General features: G+C 34.6%; 3 protein-coding genes across 4 annotated transcripts; all 3 read left to right on the top strand.

The window, feature by feature from the left end:
• Positions 1 to 502: 502 nt before the first annotated feature.
• LOC103870107 (dirigent protein 7) lies at positions 503 to 4,431 on the top strand. The gene has a single exon (XM_009148219.3). The coding sequence runs from the start codon at positions 3,624 to 3,626 to the stop codon at positions 4,188 to 4,190; it is 567 nt and encodes a 188-aa protein (XP_009146467.2). The 5' UTR covers positions 503 to 3,623; the 3' UTR covers positions 4,191 to 4,431.
• A 4,169-nt stretch (positions 4,432 to 8,600) lies between these two features.
• Positions 8,601 to 12,575, top strand: LOC103870106 (casein kinase 1-like protein HD16). Its single transcript, XM_009148218.3, has 16 exons — positions 8,601 to 9,191; positions 9,284 to 9,412; positions 9,482 to 9,555; positions 9,630 to 9,699; positions 9,784 to 9,839; positions 9,922 to 9,993; positions 10,143 to 10,237; positions 10,315 to 10,384; positions 10,478 to 10,607; positions 10,700 to 10,918; positions 11,013 to 11,155; positions 11,339 to 11,513; positions 11,603 to 11,693; positions 11,793 to 11,950; positions 12,046 to 12,234; positions 12,345 to 12,575. The coding sequence occupies exons 1-16, from the start codon at positions 8,853 to 8,855 to the stop codon at positions 12,402 to 12,404; spliced, it is 2,070 nt and encodes a 689-aa protein (XP_009146466.2). The 5' UTR covers positions 8,601 to 8,852; the 3' UTR covers positions 12,405 to 12,575.
• Positions 12,576 to 19,466: 6,891 nt separating this feature from the next.
• Positions 19,467 to 23,867, top strand: LOC103870105 (inactive protein kinase SELMODRAFT_444075). Of its 2 annotated transcripts, none has more exons than XM_009148216.3 (10): positions 19,467 to 19,936; positions 20,385 to 20,914; positions 21,005 to 21,171; positions 21,264 to 21,358; positions 21,441 to 22,453; positions 22,527 to 22,687; positions 22,768 to 22,844; positions 22,931 to 23,078; positions 23,159 to 23,308; positions 23,397 to 23,867. In XM_009148216.3, exons 2-10 carry the CDS (start codon positions 20,728 to 20,730, stop codon positions 23,640 to 23,642), a joined length of 2,244 nt encoding a protein of 747 aa, XP_009146464.1. In that variant the 5' UTR covers positions 19,467 to 19,936; positions 20,385 to 20,727; the 3' UTR covers positions 23,643 to 23,867. The 2 variants fall into 2 exon arrangements, with proteins under 2 accessions (XP_009146464.1, XP_009146465.1); XM_009148217.3 differs by lacking the exon at positions 19,467 to 19,936 and adding an exon at positions 20,129 to 20,278.
• The last annotated feature ends 66 nt before the right edge of the window (positions 23,868 to 23,933 follow it).

Raw genomic sequence — 23,933 nt, 5'->3', positions numbered from 1 at the left:
AAATGACATATGTATAGAGATTTTTCAACCATTACTTCACTGTCACAAAACATTTATAACTGTAAATACCTTCTTTTAAAAGCAAAACTAATAAAAGCGTGTACAACAAATGTATTTTGATATATATTATATGCATCAAGTTATAAAGGTTGGAAACATTGCAAAACTGTTTGGAGCAAAGTTTTTAATTTCACGATCTTCATCTTGACGTCAGTTCAGTGTCGGCCCTGGCCACAAGCAGAAGAAGCATGGGCTTCCAGCTGACACGATAATAAGTATTTTCGCGGCCACATATTTATAAAAAGTGACTTTAGCCTAGTGGTTCTAAGAGAAATTACCAGTGCTAGAGGTGCTGGGTTCAATTACCCTTAACTGCATTCATTTATTTTGGCCCTAAATATAAAATGGGACACGTGTCACTCCCAGAACGCACGAATTGATGACGTGGCTTCACGGGAGAGAGGCGAACATTTCTTTATATATATAGATTATTGTTTTTATTATTTGCTTTTGGTTGATAGATCAATCAATACTCCACGTTTGTCGGTTACATTAAAGAGAAAGGGTTAGAGTTGTTTCCGGCGAAAGATGTGTTCTACAGTTATACTAGTAGTTTAGTCCAAGCATATTTCCACCTACTCCGGCTTGGATTATAGTATTCATACTATAAAAATTGAATGTTCATCAACAAGTGTGCATAGTAATATTATAGTCTCCAGTATCTACCAACCCAAATTAATGAAGTCACAAACTCGCAAAACATGTTTTAAAGTGTGCATAACCGTCATACTTTAAAACAATTTTTTTTTATATTTTATATTTAATATCTAATAGATATTTTGGCTTTTTGCATGTCTCTTTTGACTAATGCTTTTTGCATGTTATAGCCTTTTAAAAATTGTTCATGTCACTTGTGTTGTAATTAAATAGGCTATTAGCTTAAAATCATATTAGTCATCAAATATGATGGTTCGAAGTAGAGAGAAACAGTCAACCTTTGTTTGTAAAAGATGCTTAGGCCAGACTCTCAGACTGATCTTCTTCCAAAAAAAACATCCAATGGTTTTGCATTAATTTTTTTCTCATGTTTCTAGATTGGAAAACTTAATTAATCGCAGCAAAAAGGCTCTTCAAGCTCATTTCCTTTATAGTGGACATCATGATTTGGACCATCTTTGGAATCATTTCTAATTTTTAGTTTTTTTAATAAAATATTCAGTGACAAAAAAAAGATTTTCATATACAAAATATTTCCCAAGTTATGATATAAAAGACCGTAATCTTGACATGTGCTTTTCATTTGGGTTTGATTAAGCAGAGACCTTTATACATAACGAAGAAACAAAACAGAAAGCTAAAGAATCACATTTAGTTTGAGCAATGGAAGTGCTATCGGCTATGATTTTCAAATTGTGGGTGAACCTTTGGAACTGAATACTTCAAAGTTCAATCTCTTTTCTTCGTGTTTAGGATAAACCGTTTTATGACCTTTGAAGATGTGATCCGTTGCTTTGAGTCTAGATGCGCACTTGGCTCATCAATCAGATAGATATCTGGCTGGCTTCCCGAGGCATAAAGTAATGACAAACCTCTGCCTCTCTCCATCTGAAAGTTTATTTACCGTTTGATCCAACAACGCTTCAATCTGAAGCGGTCTCATTGCATCCGACACAAACTGAGTATGTGTATATGCATCATGTATCTTATCATGTAACAACTGTCTCAGTGTTGTACACTCGCGCTTCCAATCATATACTTGCGGTTTGTATGACACATTAAACTCTGGCATCCCTGATTCTATACACCCTCGTCACGTAGGAATGCATCTACCTGCATGAGGATACTTGTTTTATTCCTTCAAATTCTAACCAAAATAAAGGAGAGATAAAACAAAGATTCCGCCCAGTACCGTTCTCCCCCAGCATTGCAATAATCCGAGAGTCTGTGAACTCCTTCCATCACATCGATCTTGAAATCTCCTATTTTCTTACTTATGTAAATTCGGGTATTTGTATCTTCCATAGGACTTTCACTTTCAAGTCGCTCCATTGTGGAGTATCAGACACCTTGAAAGGAAACAACAACTAACATATCAGTCACAAATTCTCTAGTGGGAGGTGCGTTAGAACCCATTGCCAGGGAGGTGCGCTAAATGTCATTGCCATCATTGGAAAAGCTCTAGTGGGTCATCGATGATATCATGATGATGCACTTCTGATCTCTCTTTCGCTTTTTGTTTCAAACTAATTTTGGGTTACATTATTGAACTTCTAGGCTTTCAGTAGATAAGTACTTATCTTGGATTCAGATTATATTTCAGGTCGTGGGTTTTTTATTTATTAGAGAGAGCTACATTTTATAATGACCACCAAATCATTTTATTTATTAGAAAAATTCACAACTGGTGACAGCAACTAAAACTACACCAAACACTTTGATAATGACTACCAAACCATCTGTCATCGTCATTTAACGGGTTGATTAAAAAAAAAGGACTTGTAAGTATGAACTAGACCCGTTGACCATAACGAAATGAAAATGCCGATACACCGAATTAACACAAAAATATACATATTCGTAACAACTAACCAGTAGTGCACTGCCACGTTGCTTATTGCTATTGGTTGGTAAAAAATATTAAATATGACATACTGCTCAAAATAATACTTTCTCTTCCCGAAAATAAGATTTTATAGAATTTTCATGTTCATTAAAAATATAATAAATTACAATTTAATTTACAATCTATTTTTCAATATAATTTCTAATAACTATCTACTAATAAAATTTAATCAATTCAAATATTTACAATTGATGTTTTTTAAAAGTATACAAAAGTACTTTAAAAATATAGAAAATCTATTTTTGTGGAACAAAAATAAATTCTAAAAAAATTATTTTCGAAAACAGAGGGAATAACATGTTGGGATAAATTAACAAGTCAACACTCGTTGGAAGAATTTTTACGTTAACATAATTAATATGAATAAGATAAAAGAACAATGGATAATTTTCCATTTCTTCATCAAAGTTATATAATTTAGTTCAGAACTATTTTGTTTTCAAAATTTAAGAGAACAAACTAGAATTAATTAACTCTTAACTTAACATCCTTAAAATCATATTTTAGATAGAGATAAAATAACAATACTGGCTGCTTTATACAAGTCGGGCTTGACCCCACGCTCTTGAAACATTTGAATGAAAAGTGGCCATTTGAAAAAATATTTATATATTATCTAAAACTTTAAATGTAAAATAGAAAGAAAATAACAAAAAGCAGCTTTACATAACTATATTAAAAATTATAATAACTAAAATGTTCTTAAAACTTTGAAGTTGCTAAAAATATTTTCTCTTAAAAAGTAATTTAAATAAAAATTTTGTTCAAAAATATATTTTTAATAAAACTTAAATAAAACTTTTTGTTTTGAATGGGGGCCTCCGACTTTTCTTTCTTTTTCCCGGCCAGCGAATACGAATTATGGCAAATAAAAATCATATATTGATTCCCAGCCATCGTCTTTTTATTCTTATTGTACTGAAGAGTCTATAATCTATTATATATATATATATATAACATATATCAACTAGAAATAAATCTCATACCACAATCCACACATATGGCAAAGCTCATCCTCATCCTCATCATCGCCTCCCAACTACTCCTTCTCACGGCCGTTGTCTCCGCCGGAAAAGGCGATGACTTTGCAAAAGTCATTGACCGGAAACTCCTAGGCCTCCGTAAAGAGAAACTCACTTTCTTCCGTGTCTACTGGCACGACATCCAAAGCGGCTCAAACCCTACCTCGGTCGTGCTCAGACCTCCTCTCTCCAACTCCTCCTTCTTCGGAGCGGTCACTGTCATCGATAACCGGTTAACCACGGGGGTCCCCGTGAACTCGACTTTGGTAGGCCAGGCCCAAGGGATATACGCTGCTGTGGGACAGCACGACTCGTCTGCGCTTATGGTTATGAACTTTGCGTTCAAGACAGGGAAGTATAACGGAAGCACGATCTCGATACTTGGTAGAAACGAGGTGTTGACTAAGGTTAGGGAGATGCCGGTGATCGGAGGAAGTGGACTGTTCCGGTTCGCTAGAGGTTATGTCGAGGCAAGGACCATGTGGTTTGATCAAAAGACAGGAGATGCTACTGTTGAGTACAGCTGTTACGTCATGCACTACTAGCTACATAATATAATAGTGTGTGTATCTTTGTTTATTGTGAATTTGCGACTGTCGTTACTTACGTAACATTTTGCATTTACCGAGTGTTGTTGTTTGGCGTTTGTTGCATGTCACGTTGTGTGGTCTGATCATTGAGAGGGGGCAACGTAGTTAATTATATGTTTTTATAGTATATTCATTGTAATGGTTTTATTTCATTTACAAAATAAAAAGTGGTTGTTTCTACGTGAAACAGACAATATTTTGGGTCAAAACAAGTGGTAGCATGCAGGCCCTCTATTCCGGTATCAAATGATTTGAGAATCATCAATTAATTAATGATTACATTACTCAGGTTTGTTATACTAAACAAATAGAATGATTAGCCCAATCACTACTAGCTAATCAAAACATTAGAGCATCTCCAATGTATCAACATTGGAGAGTCCTTAGAAAAAAATGTTTTTTGATCTTTTAATTATTTTTTTTTATTTTTCAGATAAAAAAAATAATAACCAATCGCGGACTGCTACATGTCTTAGGGGTCCACAAATAGTGCAAGGATTCACTAAGGAAGATGTATTATTTAAAGATTTTAAGGATTGAATCCTTCGCTTTTAGTGAAGTTTACTGATTATTTAATTATTTTTTCTAAGAATTCCCCCTTAAAAATTGATGTTGCGGATGATCTTAGAGCATCTCCAAAAGACACTCTATAACTTCAAATATGAAGTTTTTTGTTTTCCAAAAAAGAACTTCGAAACTTCAAATATAGAGGGCCTGAGTAATGATTGGGCTAATCATTCTATGAATTCAACATCTCCAAAAATTAGATCATCTCCAATGATTGGGCTAATCGTTCTACTAACACTACAAGAAAACAGCGACATACTGAGGGAAAAAATCGTCGGTATGTCGTCGGAATAACGCTATTCCGACGACATACCGACGAAAAAAGTCCTCGGAAATAACTCCTCGGAAAATTCATTTTTCCTCGGAAATCCCTTGGAAATTTCCGACGGAATTCCGAGGAAATGAATTTCCGAGGAAATTCCGAGGACCACAAGTTCGTCGGAAAGTCCTCGGAATATTCCGAGGAAGATGTCGTCGGAATATCCCGAGGGATACACTTCCTCGGAATATTTCCAAAATTAAAAAAAAAAAATATAAATTTATTTTTTTAAATTGAAATTCGAAAATATAAAATTAAAATTGAAATAGAAAACATATTTAAAATACAAAAAATTATAAAATAGTTTTTATAAATAAAAAAAATGTTTTATAAATACAAAATTAGTTATAATAAATATAAATATTTTTATAAATATGAAATCATCTTTTTATAAATACAAAATAGTTTTTATAAATACAAAAAATAATAAAATAGTGTTTATAAATCAAAAAAATGTTTTATAAATACAAAATTAGTTTTAATAAATATAAATATTTTTATAAATATGAAATCATCTTTTTATAAATACAAAATAGTTTTTATAAATACAAAAAAAATAAAATAGTGTTTATAAATAAAAAAATGTTTTATAAATACAAAATTAGTTTTAATAAATATAAATATTTTTATAGATATGAAATCATCTTTTTATAAAAATAAAATAGTTTTTATAAATACAAAAAATAATAAAATAGTGTTTATAAATCAAAAAATGTTTTATAAATACAAAATTAGTTTTATAAATATAAATATTTTTATAGATATGAAATCATCTTTTTATAAATACAAAATAGTTTTTATAAATACAAAAAATAATTAAATAGTGTTTATAAATCAAAAAAATGTTTTATAAATAAAAATTAGTTTTAAAATATGAAATCATCTTTTATAAATCCAAAAATCGAATTTATATACAAAAAACGTTTTTTATATTTAAAAATAGTTTTTATAAATAAAAAAATAAAAAAATAGTGTTTATAAATCAAAAAATGTTTTATAAATACAAAATTAGTTTTAATAAATATAAATATTTTTATAAATATGAAATCATCTTTTATAAATCCGAAAATCGAATTTATATACAAAAAACGTTTTGTAAAATCGAATTTATATAGAAAAACGTTTTGTAAATACAAAAATAATAAACAATTTATAAAAAAATTCTAAATCAATTCAACACAACCAAATCACAATTCTAAACCTATTACACAACAAATCACAATCCTACCCAATCACCCTAACAAAAATCTATCAAAAAACTTCTAAAATCATCAAATCTACTTAAGAACTTAACAAATAGGACATAAGAGAGTGGGATAAGGTCCTTACATGATTTGTAAGGGAATGGAGAGGATTCGCCGGAGATATCGCCGCGAGAGAAGGTGGAGAACGCCGGAAGGAGAGAGAGATCGCCGGAGAGGAAGAAGAGAGAAATGGGGAAGAAGATGCGTTTCGAGTTTATAAAACCTAGGGTCCGACGGATATTTTCCGTCGGAATTTCCTCAGTATTTTTAATTTCAATTTTCGCGAAACATTTGGCGGCTTGTTTGCCCGGTTAAATGAAAATATTCCGAGGAAATTCCGACGGCCACTTAAATATCCGTCGGAATTTCCTCGGAATAATTTCATTAGTTCGAGGAAAAAGAATATCCTGTGCATGTATTTCTATTAATTTATATTGTTCCTCGGAATTTCCTCGGAATATTCCGAGGAAATTCCGAGGAACACATGTTTGGGATTTCAAAACATCAATTTTTTTTGCCCTATATCATTTCTTATACAAATGCAATGCATACCATTGAGGAATCTTTGTATAGATGATCATAAACCATGAAATAACAAAATTTCAAAACGAATTGTAAGTATTCCCTTTACCGTTCATTAAAGTGTATAAGTGTTTCTCTTATGTTGTCGGGATTTCGTTCATACAATCGGAAAAATGTTATATAAGTGTTTCACTTAAACAAATTTTTGACTTCATAATCAGTCTAAGACACTTAATAGGGATTATATAAGTGTTATTCAAACCGCAAAACGTTGTTTTCGGTTTAAAAACCCTACTTCCTCGGAAAAGCCTCGGAATATTCCGAGGAAATTCCGAGGAAAAACAAGTGTTCCTCGGAATTTCCTCGGAATATTTCGAGGCTTTTCCGAAGAAACAGAAACCCTAAAAGCAAAGCCCTGAATCGTAGTAAAAGTCTCGGACTATGCCGAGGAAATTCCGAGGAACACTTGTTTTTCCTCGGAATTTCCTCGGAATATTCCGAGGCTTTTCCGAGGAAGTAGGGTTTTTAAACCGAAAACAACGTTTTGCGGTTTGAATAACACTTATATAACTCTTATTAAGTGTCTTAGACTGATTATGAAGTCAAAAATTTGTTTAAGTGAAACACTTATATAACACTTTTCCGATTGTATGAACGAAATCCCCACAACATAAGAGAAACACTTATACACTTTAATGAACGGTAAAGGTAATACTTACAATTTGTTTTGAAATTTTGTTATTTCATAGTTTATGATCATCTATACAAAGATTCCTCAATGGTATGCATTGCATTTGTATAAGAAATGATATAGGGCAAAAAAATTTGATGTTTTGAAACCCCAAACATGTGTTCCTCGGAATTTCCTCGGAATATTCCGAGGAAATTCCGAGGAACAATATAAATTAATAGAAATTTCGAGGAAATATGATTTCCTCGGTATTTCATCGGTATATTCCGAGGAAATATGATTTCCTTGGTATTTCATCGGTATATTCCGAGGAAATATGATTTCTTCGGTATTTCATCGGTATATTCCGAGGAAATTCCGAGGAACCCCAAATTTTGGGTTTCCTCGGAATTTCCTCGGAAATTCGTCGGAATATTCCGAGGATCTCATTTTCCGTCAGAATGTCCGTCAGAATTACGCTGTTTTCTTGTAGTGTAATCAAAACATTAGAGCATCTCCAATGTATCAACATCTCCAAAAAATTTATGAATTCAAATTAGTTATGATAAATATAAAGACCATATTATAAAATACAAATAGTTTTGAAATTGAGTTTGAAGTTTTGTTTTTAAAAAATAACATTTTTAAACTTCAAATATAAAATTTTGGAAACTTCACAATAGACTTTCTTTTTGGAGATGCTCTTACAACATAAATATTTTTGCTGTCTTTCTAGAATTCGGATGGAGAGACGTTTTCCCCGTCCTAATGGAGATACTATATATATACAACTTTTAGCTATGTATATATTTTTGTTTGAAAAAAATAAAAATACCCAGAATCTATTCAAAATAATCACATTTTATTTCGTAACAAAAAAACGTGAGCGGTTGTTTGCATGAACCGCAGGTCACGGACTCAGGGACAGTTGTTTTATTTCTATTTAATTTTTGTTCTAATTTATTTCTCATAAAAGGAAATTTAATAATCATTTTGACGAAAAAGGAAAGATAATTAATTTCTTTCCTTTTGTTTTGTGTGTTTACTTATCTGACGTGGCATAAATACCTCCTTTTCCACATCGCCTCTCTCCATAACATTTTCTCTTCATCGCAAACTTAACCGGCGAACCCTAATCTCACCCCCAAAAAAAAAAAAAAAATCTCATCGGAAAATCGATCTCCGATCATACATCAAATCGCTTTCCAAATCCGAAATGAGCAAGACCTTCGTCTTGGGAGGACTATAATGATCGGACTCTCGGTGTCCCGTCTCGATTGCATGGGGTTTGAGCTATGCCTGAGCTTCGCCGTGGAGTCCGCCGTGGCCGTGTCCCCGACGCTGTAGCTCCGAATCAACAGCCTAAGAATAAGAATCAGAGGAAGAGTAACGGAAAAGCGGTTGCCGTCGGAGTTGCAGAGAGGCCGAGGACGAGATTGGCGGCGAGGAGATTGAAAGAGGAAGATAAGGTAACCCTTCAGGAGAATCCTAAGAAGAAGGGTAAAGAGGTAGTGGTTGAAGAAGAAGAAGAAGAAGAGGAGAAGGAAGTTATGGCGATTGGTAACGATAGTGGTGGCTCTAACAAGGCGGCTGCTCAGGAAGAAGAAGGAAACACTGCTCCTTTCCCCGAAAGGGTAAGACTTTCTCGATGATTATGTTGTTGTTGGAGAGAATCTGTTAATGCATAGCTTTGGTGTAATGACTAATGATTCTTTTTGTCTCTTAGGTTCAAGTTGGAGGATCGCCGCTTTATAAGGTTGAGAGGAAGCTGGGGAAAGGTGGTTTTGGTCAAGTGTTTGTAGGACGTCGTATTAGTGGTGGTAATGATCGTAGTGCAGGAGCTAGCATCTTGGAGGTAATGCAATGCAACTCTGTCTGTCTTATTACTGTGGCGGTCGTCTCACATCTCTAATTTCTCTTGTAGGTTGCTCTGAAGTTTGAGCATCGAAGCAGCAAGGGTTGCAACTATGGTCCTCCACATGAGTGGCAGGTTTACAAGTGGGTGTTCGATTCTCTTACTATTTTTATAAAAGATTTATTTGTAATTAACATTTTTATTTTATTGTGATCAGTACGTTGGGTGGCAGCCATGGAGTACCTAGAGTGCACTTCAAAGGGAGACAAGGAGACTATTATATTATGGTACTGGATGCCTCTCTTCTCTTCTCTCCTTTCTGCTTTTCTCGTGCAGTATGATTGATTGTTGATGTTTTTTTTTAACCTTAGGTAATGGACATACTCGGGCCTAGCTTATGGGATATATGGAATACTTCAGGGCAAGCGTGAGTCTTCGTTACACAACCTTAGAGAGTTCTTATCACTTGGTTCATTATTTATTCACAATATTTTCCCCCGTCTTAGCAGAATGTCCTCGGAAATGGTAGCTTGCATTGCAGTTGAATCACTGTCCATCCTTGAAAAGATGCATGCAAAAGGGTTTGTACTTGAACTTCTTTTTTGTTTTTCTATTTATATTGGTTGCCCAAGGTTTCTTCTTATATCTATTTTGAGCGTCGGTATCTCTAAGTTTGTATGTTTAATCTCTGCTAACAAGCTTAACAAGTTATGATTTGCTTTGGTTTCAGTTATGTGCATGGAGATGTTAAGCCAGAAAATTTCTTACTCGGGCAGCCTTCAACGTCTCAAGAGAAAAAGCTGTTTCTTGTTGATTTGGGACTAGGTTGGTTGATTTCAATATCTCTGTGACTTTTTCCTTGTACTTATGTACCTTTCTCGTCTTTTTATCTAACCTTTCAGCAACAAAGTGGAGAGAAGGAGGTGGTAGCGGACAACATGTTGAATATGACCAACGTCCCGATATGTTTAGGTAATGATTTAATCTTCCAGCTGTTACCTAATTCTGATTTTTTATATTCACTCTTACTCTTTTCTGAATATATCTCTGCTTAATTTTCTGTAGGGGGACAGTTAGATACGCAAGTGCACATGCTCACTTGGGGAGAACTGCTAGCAGAAGGGATGATCTTGAATCATTGGCATATACACTGATCTTCCTTCATCGAGGTAGATTGCCATGGCAAGGATATCAGGTACTACAGACGTATTTTTCTTTTTGTTTTGTAAAATGATGTTCTTAACATACTTCTTTCTCTGCTAATCCTTTATCTTACTCAATTTTCAGGGAGATAACAAGTCATTCCTCGTTTGCAAAAAGAAGATGGCAACATCGCCAGATATGCTTTGTTGTTTCTGTCCCGCTCCTTTCAAGCAATTTCTTGAGATCGTGGTAAATATGAAATTTGACGAGGAACCTAACTATGGGAAGTTAGTATCTCTGTTTCAAGAACTCTTGGGGGAAAACCCGGCAATTAGGCCTATTAACACGGAGGGTGCTCAAAAGGTGACGTTTCCATGCTGTACATCTTTACTTTTTTTTTTTTCCTATTATTCATATTAGAGTTGTTGTTTGACGTCTTGTATTTTTCTTGTGCTAGATCATTTTTCAAGTTGGACAGAAGCGAGGTAGGTTGAGCATTGGGGAAGAAGAAGAAGATGCTCCTAGGAAAAAAGTCCGTCTAGGAGTCCCTGCAACACAATGGATATCGATTTACAATGCCAGGCAACCAATGAAGCAGAGGTAACCAAAAAGTTTATGGTTAATTTATACAGTCAGTTAACTTGCAAGTGTCCTTGATCTATCCGCTGCCTCCAGTGAGAAGTCAAAGTTTCCAACTGAGTCTGCGTTTGCGACTTTGATTCTTAGCTTCAATGTATCTGCAGTAAAAACAATTTGAGATTAATAATCTACTTGTGCAACCAGGTACCATTATAATGTAGCTGATTCAAGGCTGGCACAGCATATCGAAAGAGGTATCGCAGATGGTTTGTTAATAAGCTGTGTATCATCATGTTCGAATCTATGGGCATTAATAATGGATGCTGGAACTGGCTTCACAAACCAAGTCTACGAACTTTCTCCTGTCTTCTTGCATAAGGTTGGTCCAGTGTTTCTCTGTTGATTATTCTTAGGTCTGTGTTCTGTTCAAGATGATATTATGTGAGAGTAAACTCTGTTCTGTCTCAGGAATGGATAATGGAACAGTGGGAGAAGAATTACTACATAAGTTCTATTGCTGGTGCAACCAATGGAAGCTCCTTAGTTGTCATGTCAAAAGGTACATAAACACTTTTCCTGCTTTCGTAAAAAAGTTTAAATGCTTTCTTCATGAATGATATGCTTATTCTATGTTTTGTTTTAAATTGGGTTTTTGAAGGTACGCAGTATTCACAGCAGTCTTACAAAGTAAGCGATTCATTCCCATTCAAGTGGATAAACAAGAAGTGGAGAGAAGGCTTCCATGTAACCTCTATGGCAACAGCTGGGAGTCGATGGGGTGTTGTTATGTCCCGCAATTCTGGTTACAGTGAGCAGGTTAGATGAGATGACTTCTTAATCTTCCTTCACTTTTTGATTTATCGTTTTGATTTCTGGTTCATAAAGTCTCCAATTTATCTCTCTCTTTGCAGGTTGTGGAACTGGATTTTCTGTATCCGAGTGAAGGCGTGCACAGGCGTTGGGATGGTGGATACAGAATTACATCAACAGCAGCAACGACTGATCAAGCTGCTCTAATTCTAAGCATCCCACGGCGTAGACTGGCTGACGAGACACAAGAGACATTGCGTACCTCTCAGTTCCCTAGCACACATGTCAAGGTGAGTAGAGATTTCTCAAATCTCCTAAGACTCTTTTGGTTTTGTTTTTGGTTATCCTTTCCCATTAACAATACCTGAGATGCTGTGTATTGTGTTTTTATCTAATGCAGGAAAAATGGGGAAAGAATCTCTACCTGGCATCTTTAAGTTATGGCCGAACTGTGTCTTGAAATTTACTGAAAAATGTATTCGAAATTGAACGACTCTCTATTGTGTTTTTGTTCAGTTGAATTGTGAATCGAAAGATTTGGTATTGTACTGTATTTTACATATTAGCTACACTGTTCCTTCTATATTGCTATTTAATCTTTATATCAAGAAAATATATTATTGTTGCTATATATTGTAAAGATTTTTAGTAAGAGACTGCTCAACTAAAAATGATACGGATAAAAGCTAATAAGCTACTTACCCAAAATAATAATATAATTCTCCTAAGTAAACGTTTAAACCCTCTGTTTAAAATATAGTTAAATAAAAATTGTGTGTGTTTATCATCTATAAACCATTTTTTATTTTCCTAAATTGTTTCCAATAACAGTAGTAACTAATGTGGGGTAAAAAGAAGACCTGGAATACTCATCAACTTAGGAGAACATTGATTGCCTGTTTTTTTCTTTCTTGATAACAAGTTGGTGTCGCAGAGCGTAGATCACTGCTTAAGGAAAAAGAAAACAAGTTGGTGTTGCAAGAAAACATTGATTCCATGTTTCATTGTTTGTATACAATACGCAGTTTCAAAGACCTTTTAAAAAGTCCCCAAAAATGACACACGAGCAAAAGCAAAGTAGAGACTGTGTGATGGGGGTTAGAGACCGGTTAGTATAGAATCTGAACCTCTCTCTTGATAAGTAGAGAGTTACAAAATACTCAAAAAGAAAGTAACTGAAACCCTTTGTTGGTGGTGGTGTAAGGAAGAATGCATTATTGACTTTTCAAGCAAACCAATCTTCTTCTCCCTCCTTTAATAGTTCTTCCATTTTCTCCACTCCACAATCCGTTCCAATCAGCTTTACTTCCATGATTCGTTCTTTTAGCAAAATTTTCCAAGCTAGCATAATACTTGTCGATATCTTCACACTTGAGCATAAGCAGATTCTTCCCAAGGGGTCAAGAAGGATCAGGCACCGGCAATGAAGCGAAATGAATATCAGACGAGTCTTTATTCATGGGTTTTACTCACTTTTATCTAGAGGCTCTCTTCTTTGTCTGTTTGTTTTACATGCATGAATCTCTCAGAGTGTTTGTTTGTTATTCTCTGCTGGTATAATGCTTGGTCGATTTCTTCACACTTAAGCAAATAATAGTGAATAAACCCGATGAAAAAAAGGCTAAACTTTTTGCTAGTCTAATTCATTTCGCTCTGTTCTCGGCTCCCGGATCCTGTCCCCGGCGTGACTCCTCATGAAAGTAGAAAAGAATCTGAGACAAAACAATTTCTTCCTTGATACCCCTCAACATAAGTTCCCTAGAAACAAAAAATATTACACACTGTACTAAGCCAAAATAATTCATAGACAGGAAGGATGCAAGGACAGTAATCAAATAAAGTGTAGACAGATGAAACAGACACACTCAGACTCAAGTAACCATTTGTATATTTCTCGAACGCCTAGAATCTATTGATCTTTATTGTAAAAATCTTGAATTCTCCCATTGGTAGATTTCAAGTTCGAGCTACTTATTGTTATCCTTATTGGGATATTGATTGTTGCAAAAGATTGCTCACCAATTTTATATGTAGTTCTAATAATTCTTTGGTATTTAGTTAGATTTTGTTAACTAGAAGTAATTCATTTCCGCATGGTCTAAAAGGATATCCAGTAATAGGTACTATGAAACTAGCGAATCGGTTGAATCATCATGGTTTGGCCGAGTTAGCCAGGCACTACGGTGGTCTCTTACACCTTCAAATGGGTAGAATCTATATTCTAGCCGCTTCAACAGCTGAGATGGCCCGATAAATTCTTCAGGTAAGTGGTTTTCTAAAGTATATATATTGTTTGAAAATTTACATATTCTTCTAAGCATTTAGATAGGATATCAGTGAATTTCTAAATTTTTGGAAGACGACTTTCATTTCAAACGTTCAGTTACGTTAGGTTCATGGATACTTAATATCATTCTCGGAGTATCATCGGGTTGTTACTTAATACTAAACCATGCGAAGATATTAGTATAGAGCATTACAATTGTGTATATAAGATTAATATATTAAGGTATAGTAATGTAGAGTATTACAACTGTATATATAAAATTTGATTAATGTTCGTTGATGAGTTTATACACTATAAATTTTTGTAAGGTTCAAGTCATATAAAAATGTGATTTATAATGAATTATGTAGTTGACAAAAAAAAATGAATTATGTAGATTATTCAGAAAATATGACAAGAAATTTCAATATATAAAACTGTCATGTGTAGATTATTATAAGATGATTTGTGGTCTAAGTATGATTTATTGTGGTGCAAATAGAGCATCATACGTGAATTACACATATGACAAATAAAATTGTTAGTTCTAGAACTGTTTTTACTATAATAAATTAGTTTAACAAATTTGAAGGATGAAGGAAGGTATGTTACATGTCATTATTGGCATAACCAAACCGGCCCATCATACACAAAGTGGTGTAATGTTGAAGATAGAGAGCATGCAAATTTAATAACGTAGGGTCATTGTCTCCTCACTTCATCACATAATGAAAAAATGACATCTCGATCGATTCTTATTATATCTCACATGGCCCTTCCATATCTCTCTACTCACATGTCATCTATCTTGTGATCCCAATTCTGGGAGAAATCAGACACAAATATCTCTTATCCATGCTACGGTCAATCTCTTCGATATTTTGGGATAAATAAAAAGTTTAAAGTAAATAACAACGGTTAAATCTCCGCGGCTTCGATTAGAACATAGCATTTCTAATCATTTGTGTCTACACGTATATACACCCTATATGATGATTGGATTGGACCAGGTGTGTTTATGCAGATACTTGTGTAAAGTGTAATTATTATCATGTGCGGAAGTTGGAAGCATAATTGTAATGACTGTTGGATAGGATACCTTTTTCATGCTAATAGTTGTACACTTTGGACCTGCTTGGGTAAGAACAAAGTAGAAGCGCGAAAATGGCATGTAGTGGACCACCATTCTTCATTGTTCATGCAGTAGTTTTACATCATGATCTGTTCACCAGACCACATTAGCGTGTGTGTAAGTATATCGTGACGCTACTGAACCATTTAAAGCACATCCATAAGAAACTCTTTAAGGTTATTAAACAACAAAATATTCTCTCTATTTCAAATTTTATGATATTTTGGGTAAAATCACAAAAAATAAGAAATATACATACTGTATACAAAAAAAAATGATGTTCTTTTCTTTGTATACAAAAATTGATATTTTACCTTTAATTAATGCATTTTGATTTAAAACCAAAATGTAAATATAAAATATTATTGATAAAACTTTTTTGGGAAGTGAATAAAATAATAAGTCTCTTTTCAAAAAAAAAATAAGTCAAAGTATATATTTATTTTTTGTTAATATGTGAGTAAATCTTGAAACAATAATCTTTTAAATCCAGAAGTAATATATTTTTCTAAAAAGCAGCATTAACTAAAACTAATTCAAAACTAATTCAGCCAAATAACTAAATAATTAACAAACACCATTAGTCATGTCAATTTTCAATAAAGCTAAAATAAATATAACTATAAAAATATTATACATTTTTAAACATCAAAAACTCTTCAAAACATTATACATTTTGGAATGGAGAGAGTAATTAAATTTGAAAATTGTATGTAAATGCTTTTAGTATGATAATTGTTTTTTAAATTTAAATTTTTAGTTTTAATGTTGTCTAAACACAGGTTATCTTTATTTTTGTAATTGGTTATATACATTTTTGTTGTTTCAAAAAAGGGTTATATATATATTTTTGAACTGAGGTTAAATCGATGTTCTTTTTTTTTTGTGCAACTGAATTGTTCTTGCCATTTTAGTTTACGAAGACCCAAAAATGAATTTAGGAGGTACATGACTGTGCACACAAAAAAATAATAATAAAGAGGTACATGGTACAATAATTAATTACACTTACATTTATTTATTGGTTTTTACTCAAAATGATAATAAATGTATGTTACCGTTCTGAAGAACTTAAATGCATTTTTCCTCGGAATTGAAGAAATCCATTAGTAAAATTAATACGCAACCTTGAAAGAAGAACAAAAACACACACAGTTTTAATGATGGAAGAGACAATTCATGAGCCAGTATCATTATGAAAAAGTGAAAACACACAATTACAGAATCCTGGTTGCTTGAGGGTTTCAGTTTCTGTGGGTTGCAAAAATACACTAAACTATTAGTGTCCCAATACAGCCGATGGGTCGCTAGCAACATAGGTTACGAGCTAGGCGATTAAATTTAGGGTCATTGTCTCTAAACAATTATGTACGATTAATTAACTAAGTAGACATACAATATAAGAACGAATGCGACGAAACAATGTATTACGTGTTATTAATACGTGCATGTAAATTGTTAAATAAAATTCCCTAGCAACTGATGGGTCGCTAGCAACATAGGTCACGAGCTAGGCGATTAAATTTAGGGTCATTGTCTCTAAAAGCATCTTCAATCCATAGTTATTTTCACCTCTATAATAGCATTTAGAGGTAAAATTGCTCTAACTCACCTCTATTTCTTCCTCTATAATAGATATCTCTATTTTTTACTCTATATTTTAGAGATTGCTATTTTAGGGAAATATATTGGAGCATATCTCACTTTTATTATAAAATTTCCTTATTTTAGAGTTGAAAATAGCAAAATACATTGGAGATGGTCTAAACAACTTATGTGATCAATTAATTAAGGAGACATACAATATAATAAGGAATGCGACAAAACAATGCATTACGTCTTATTAATACATGCATGTAAATTCTTAAAGAAAAATTCCCCGCACGATGCACTCTGTTTAATTAAACCATATTTGCAAAAAGTTGATATGTCATTACGGACAATATCACCGCACAAACTATGAAACTTTATTATTTGATCGTGTATTAAATTATTAATAATGTAAGTCGAGGACTCGAGGAACAGGAAACAATGTACTGCTTCGAAGTGTGTTAAGCAGACTTTGTTCTGTATTAAAAAAATAATCAAATGTGTTTGTTTACTACTTAGAAAGTATAAAATTTCTGTTTTTACTATGAGAGTTGAGTAATAACCGGTGGCTAATTATTAACATTAGATTAGTAAAGTTAATTGTCTTTGCGTACATCATACATACATACTCATGCCGGCACCTACCCCGAGCTAAATGTCGTTTCTGTAGAAGCTATTATTCTTTCACATTCTTAAGTATTATTAATTCGTGAATTCTACAGTAATGTCTATAGTTGGTTTAATATATTATGCAATAATGTATATAGTTGTTGACCCAAAAAAACATTAAAATATAGTAGTAATATGTGGGTGGTAGTGTGACAGGAGGAGGCTGACTGAAGCAGTGACGGCACTGGCCGCCGTTGATGATGTGATGACCTATATACAGAAATATAAACCAGTACCGAAACTAATCATTTCAGTTAATCAATACACTAATTAGTTTCAAACAATAAGCTAAACATTCAATTATCTTCTAAATGCATTTGAAATCCAAAAAGGTATGTAACATGTTCCCACAAATCATTAGAGCAAATAAATGATAGATCACAGTTATCATTTTTGTATCCAGAGATACCGTGGGATCATGCATCGTGAAAATTTTGTTAGAGGACCACAAGATCTAAAGATTTTTAATATTATTATGAAAATTTTGTAATAAGGAAAAGAATAAAATTGGTGAAATTAGAAAGGTAGTAATGATTAGTGCGATGGTTGGGGTTGGACGGACCCACGAAGGATTACTACGTGACACTCGAGTCTGAACTACCTGTGATTGTGCTCTGTTCTATACTTGACACATATTTTGGACCATTACCTTTTTATTTCGTCTATTCACACATTATTATAAATTTTAATTAACTTCCGTATTTTCTAATTTCTATATAATCCGATCCAACTTAATCCATGCAAAAACCCAATCACGGTTCTTTTCAAGGAATTTATTTTCATTTGTATAAAGAACAAGTATTGTCTCGTTCGTTTTTAAAAAGAGCAGAGTGTTGTCTCGTTTAAATTTGAACGGTTTGAAATAATAGTATACTATTGAATCTTAAAATCAACGTAATTAATAGTACGAGTATTTGTTTAGTCAGACCTGTCGGCTGTGACAACGCACTTGTTTGGAAACCCACGTTTAGGAGATGGAGACTGCATTTGATTCAAATTTGTCATATACAACGACGTCGATTCGTTTCCCGAGGTCTGTCGTCGAGAGGGTGTTTAGGAGATCTGAAAGATGGTCACAAAGCTACAAAAATTTAAATTCAAACTAAAGAGTCGTTATAACTTATAGATATGTATACGATATACTACTAATTTCTAATAAAGGAGAAAAGCGATAAAGAGCACAAAATTGGTTACTTTCAGTTCAAGCAATTTTGGAACTAAAAATAAGCAATCTCAAACTCATGTTATTAGTAAATACTTGATAAATATCTACAAGTGAAATAAGGTTTTCGGAGACAATTTATAAATTTTATTAACAGCACTGCTTATTAATCCCACACAAAAGCTATAGTTTACTTTGTATTAGTAAATATTTTTTTGAATTTTAACTTTTAGATTGAGCTCATTCAAAATGGGACCAATAAAGGTAGTCTAAGCTTCCCAAGGGTAAACCAACTGGGACAACGTCTCTCCAAAATCCAACGAGGACAACGGTCCATTCATCTCTAACCAGCAGAATGAATTAGACGAACAATCATCTAACCAGTTGATATAATATAGTCCAAAATTATAAACCAACATATAATTGGAACAATAGGGAAAGTTTTTAGAGTTCAATTGCAGGAGTTTGGTCAACGAGGAACTGATAAAACTGAAGCAGTTTTAATTAAAAGTAACAAGTCCACTTTAGTATATTAACCAGCTTTCTCAAAATCAGTTTACACGATGTTTAAGTGGTCCATTTGGTAGTAAATCGAAGACAAATAAAAACAATTTAACTATACTTTTTAAAAAAAAAATCAGCCTATAAGTGTTTAAAAAATGAGTGTAGACGCCTGTCTAATCATTAGATCTTTATAAATTGTCTAATTACCACTTAACAATTTCTTAAACATTAGTCATAAGTTCATAACCAATGCTCTGGGATTAACTATAACTTTTAGCCGAAATCATTCAAAATTTCAAACATAATCATATTAGTATTATTTTTTTAAAGTTAAAACATTAAATTGCATATTAAAATGAAACAAAAACAGCATTGGAAAAGACACAATAAATAACAGTAATAAAACAGAGAGAGAGAGAGAGAGGGGGCTGCCTGCATTATTTAGTAGGACTAGAAAGATAGTTATTTTGTTGTTACTAGAGAAGGCTAAACCCAAAAACCCTTAAAAAAAAAAAAAAGAAGAAGCTGTATTTCACATCTTCTTTCTCCTTGGCGGTTTACTTATTATCACCAGTAATTGGATTTCATCTGTAGTGTTCTGTGCTTTGATAGTGAAAGGAGAGACGAAGCTTGAAGACAGACACACACACACAATCAATGCTTCTTCTGGTAATTTCATTTTCTCCTATGTTTCTTCTTCTCGTCTGGTCTCACTCTCTCCTTTTTCACTTATTTGGTTGAAATCGTTTTCATAGGCGGTGAAATTCATGAGAGAAAGCTTAGCTGGTTGTTTTGTTTATTTATCGCTAGTAAATGTTATTATAATCTTCTTCTTCTTCTTCTGCTGGCAGTTTGTGACAAATAAATTAAAATGTATTTAATCCTCTTGTCCGTTCTCTTTGGTTTTATTAGTTGAATCGCTGGAAAATTTCCTTATCATTCTCCTTGAAATTCGTTTTTAAAATTCTCCATTCTCTTCTAGTTTTAAGTATTTTAATGAAGGATTTTGAGGTTTTTAATTCTCTAACCATTTTGATTTTTTCTTTCTTTCTTCAGAGTCTTCTCTCTTTGATTCTTCAGTCACAATCTTTCTGCTTCATTTTGTGTTATTTTACAGGTGGAGTTTTGAAGTTGTGGACAGCTTTTTGAAAGGGTGGAATCTCCTCGTGTCTTGTCTGCTCAAAGAAGATTTTCGCTCTTTGTGTTCCTTTGTTGTTGTCAGATTTAAAAAAAATCAAGAGGCTGTAATAAGCTTTTGACTCTGAGTTGAATCCGTTCTATGTGGAAGGAAGAGGTGTTGTTGTCAAGTTTGTGAGTTTTTGTATTCATCTGCAAAGGGAGAGAGTCTTTTCTTGGTGTGGGGGCAGTTGCTAAATAATGCAAAGCTAGAAGAATCCTGTTACCTTTGTGTTATAAAAGACATACAAAAAGAGGGCCAAGAAACTTTCTTGCATTCTTAAATGAGTCGTTTACTGAAGCGAGGGAAGCAGGAAAAGCCTCTAGTATCTGATGGGGCTGAGAAGGTTATCGTCGCTGTTAAAGCCTCTAGGGAGATTCCAAAGACAGCTTTGATTTGGGCTTTGACTCATGTTGCTCAGCCTGGGGATTGCATCACGCTCATCGTTGTTGTCCCTTCTCAAAACTCCGGTACTTTTTCTTGCCTTGGCTTATCTCTCTTTGGATGTTTTGTTTTCTCTGTTTATTCTTCTCGTATTTTATTTTCTGATGAATGTGTAGGAAGAAAACTCTGGGGTTTCACTAGGAGTTTCCCTATGTTTGCTGGAGATTGTGCAAGTGGTCACCGCAAACCACATTCTGAAGCACTTCCAGCGATTAAAAGTGATCTCACTGACACTTGTTCCCAAATGATTCTCCAGCTTCATGATGTCTATGATCCCAATAAGGTTTTTGCTCTTATAGCATACATGTTTAGCTCTCATGAAAGCATCACATCTTTCTCATATTTATTTGTTATGGTTGTTTATGGTTACTATAGATAAATGTCAAGATTAAGATTGTTTCTGGATCACCCTATGGAGCAGTTGCTGCTGAGTCTAAGAAAGCAGAAGCTAACTGGGTAGTGCTAGACAAGTAATAATCTACTTTCCTTTAGTTTTGTGGCTGAACAATTATATTTATTTTCCCAACTTACACTGTGATTTTTTTTTTACAGACACCTCAAGCAGGAAGAGAAACGGTGTATGGATGAATTGCAATGCAACATCGTGGTGATGAAGCGTTCTCAGGCAAAAGTCCTGCGCTTAAATTTAGTTGGATCGCCTAGGAAGGTTGCTGAGAAAGGCTCTCCTTCTTTACCAACCGGACAAGAAGCAGCATCTGAAAAAGACACAAAGAACACAAAAGGATCGTCAGATTCTAACAGAGACCTACCTGTAACTCCCACTAGCAGCCCTGAGCTGGGGACACCATTCACAAGCACAGAAGCTGGGACTTCATCAGTGTCAAGCTCTGACCCAGGAACTTCACCGTTCTTCACTTTGGAAACGAGTGGGTACATGAAGAAGGATGGAGCATTGGTCATCAAGGAGAACGATGATTCCGCCTCCGAAACAGATAGCGAAAGTCAATCACTAGCGTCTACAAGTATGAGATTCCAGCCGTGGATATCAGAATATGTTAGCACACATCGCCATTCATCCCTAGACGCCGATGACAGGGCTCAAATATCCACAACAAAGGCTTTGCTTGAGAAGTTCTCTAAGCTTGATGTAGAAGCTGGTTTGTCCTCTAGTAGAAGGATTGATCTGGAGTTTAGTGGGAACGTGAGAGATGCAATATCACTCTCTCGGAATGCTCCTCCTGGCCCGCCTCCTCTTTGTTCCATCTGCCAGCACAAGGCGCCGGTGTTTGGGAAACCACCTAGGCTGTTTTCATACGCTGAGCTAGAGCTTGCGACTGGTGGGTTCTCACAGGCTAACTTCTTGGCAGAAGGTGGATATGGTTCTGTTCATCGTGGTGTACTACCGGAAGGCCAGGTAGTTGCGGTTAAGCAGCACAAACTGGCGAGTTCTCAAGGGGATGTAGAGTTTTGTTCCGAAGTTGAAGTTCTCAGCTGTGCTCAGCATAGGAACGTTGTTATGCTAATTGGTTTCTGCATTGAAGACAGGAGACGGCTCTTGGTTTATGAGTACATATGCAATGGCTCACTTGACTCCCATCTATACGGTAATGATTCCTAACATTTCCATTTAAGCTTGTGTAAAGAGAATGTTTTGCTAAGTATCAATCTCTTATCCAGGTCGTCAAAGGGAGACACTGGAGTGGCCAGCACGGCAAAAGATTGCTGTTGGAGCTGCAAGAGGTCTTCGGTATCTTCATGAAGAGTGCAGAGTTGGTTGTATTGTCCACAGAGACATGCGTCCTAACAACATCCTCATCACTCATGATAACGAGCCACTGGTATTGGTCGTTCATTATAACAACACATGGTTGTTTCATATGCTCGTTGGTCCTAAGACCGCTGTTTAAAATTCTATCAGGTCGGAGATTTTGGTCTAGCGAGATGGCAGCCTGATGGAGAACTAGGTGTAGAAACACGAGTGATAGGAACCTTCGGGTGAGACAGACAACAACTTAAAGCTATCATATTCGTCCTGAAACTTCAAACTGTTGCTAAAAGGAAAGTATGTTGTGGTTGTGCAGCTATTTAGCTCCAGAGTACGCTCAAAGCGGGCAGATCACAGAGAAAGCGGATGTCTACTCGTTCGGGGTTGTTTTAGTTGAGCTAGTCACTGGCCGCAAAGCCATTGACATTACTATGCCGAAAGGCCAGCAATGCCTCACTGAATGGGTAATGAATGAATTCACATTTTAATTATTCAGCAAAGTAAAATAGTACTGATGCTTGTTGCTTGTTGCTTGTGATCTCAGGCACGTCCACTACTTGAAGAATATGCTGTAGAAGAACTTATAGATCCAAAGCTTGGGGACTGTTTTGTAGAAAGTGAGGTCATTTGTATGCTTCATGCAGCTTCCTTGTGCATACGTAGAGACCCACATTTGAGGCCACGCATGTCTCAGGTAAAACCCTTGCAGTCACACTCTTTATTTTCAGGATGATTCAAAACTTTCTGATGATACTAATAAATGGTCTGGTCAATTCTAAAAGGTGTTGCGTATACTGGAAGGAGATATGATAATGGATGGGAACTACTGCTCAACTCCAGGCTCAGAGGCAGGCAACAGAAGCGGGCGGTTGTGGGCGGAACATTACAGTAGCGGTCAGCTAACAAAAGATGGGTATGGGTCAGATAGGTTCAGTGAAAGGCTGTCTGTTGAAACGCCAAGACTAGCTTTAAGGGAAAAGGAAAGAGGCCAGAGGTTGGAACTAAACAACCACAACAAGCAATACTAAAAGGATTAAGAGAGTAAAATCAGATAGAAGTGTCTTATGATAGGGCCCCCTGTTTTCAGTAATGTGGTCCAAAGCTGGGAAGAAAGCTTTTTTTTCTCTGACTCCTTTGTTATTTTTGTTTGTATAGCGGGTAAGATGAAAGAAAAAAACAGTTGCTATATATGTTATCAAGGAACTTGAAATTGTTTTTTGGGAAAAGGAAATGATTACAAAATGACAAAACAAGTAGAGGCTTCAATCTTCTTTTGAATTTGAATTATTGGTTTTGGAGGGTCAAGAGATTTGTTATGC

This window comes from Brassica rapa, chromosome A05 (assembly GCF_000309985.2).
Source record: "Brassica rapa cultivar Chiifu-401-42 chromosome A05, CAAS_Brap_v3.01, whole genome shotgun sequence".
Classification (NCBI taxonomy): domain Eukaryota; kingdom Viridiplantae; phylum Streptophyta; class Magnoliopsida; order Brassicales; family Brassicaceae; genus Brassica; species Brassica rapa.
This window is presented reverse-complemented; position numbering and strand designations above follow the sequence as displayed.

Coding starts and splice junctions, on each gene's coding strand:
- LOC103870107 (XM_009148219.3), top strand. CDS start 3,624: ATGGCAAAGCTCATCCTCATCCTCATCATCGCCTCCCAACTACTCCTT.
- LOC103870106 (XM_009148218.3), top strand. CDS start 8,853: ATGCCTGAGCTTCGCCGTGGAGTCCGCCGTGGCCGTGTCCCCGACGCT. Junction 10,385..10,477: donor CAACGTCCCGATATGTTTAG/GTAATGATTTAA, acceptor AATTTTCTGTAG/GGGGACAGTTAGATACGCAA. Junction 10,608..10,699: donor TGCCATGGCAAGGATATCAG/GTACTACAGACG, acceptor CTCAATTTTCAG/GGAGATAACAAGTCATTCCT.
- LOC103870105 (XM_009148216.3), top strand. CDS start 20,728: ATGAGTCGTTTACTGAAGCGAGGGAAGCAGGAAAAGCCTCTAGTATCT. Junction 21,172..21,263: donor ATGTCTATGATCCCAATAAG/GTTTTTGCTCTT, acceptor TGGTTACTATAG/ATAAATGTCAAGATTAAGAT. Junction 22,688..22,767: donor CTCATGATAACGAGCCACTG/GTATTGGTCGTT, acceptor AAATTCTATCAG/GTCGGAGATTTTGGTCTAGC.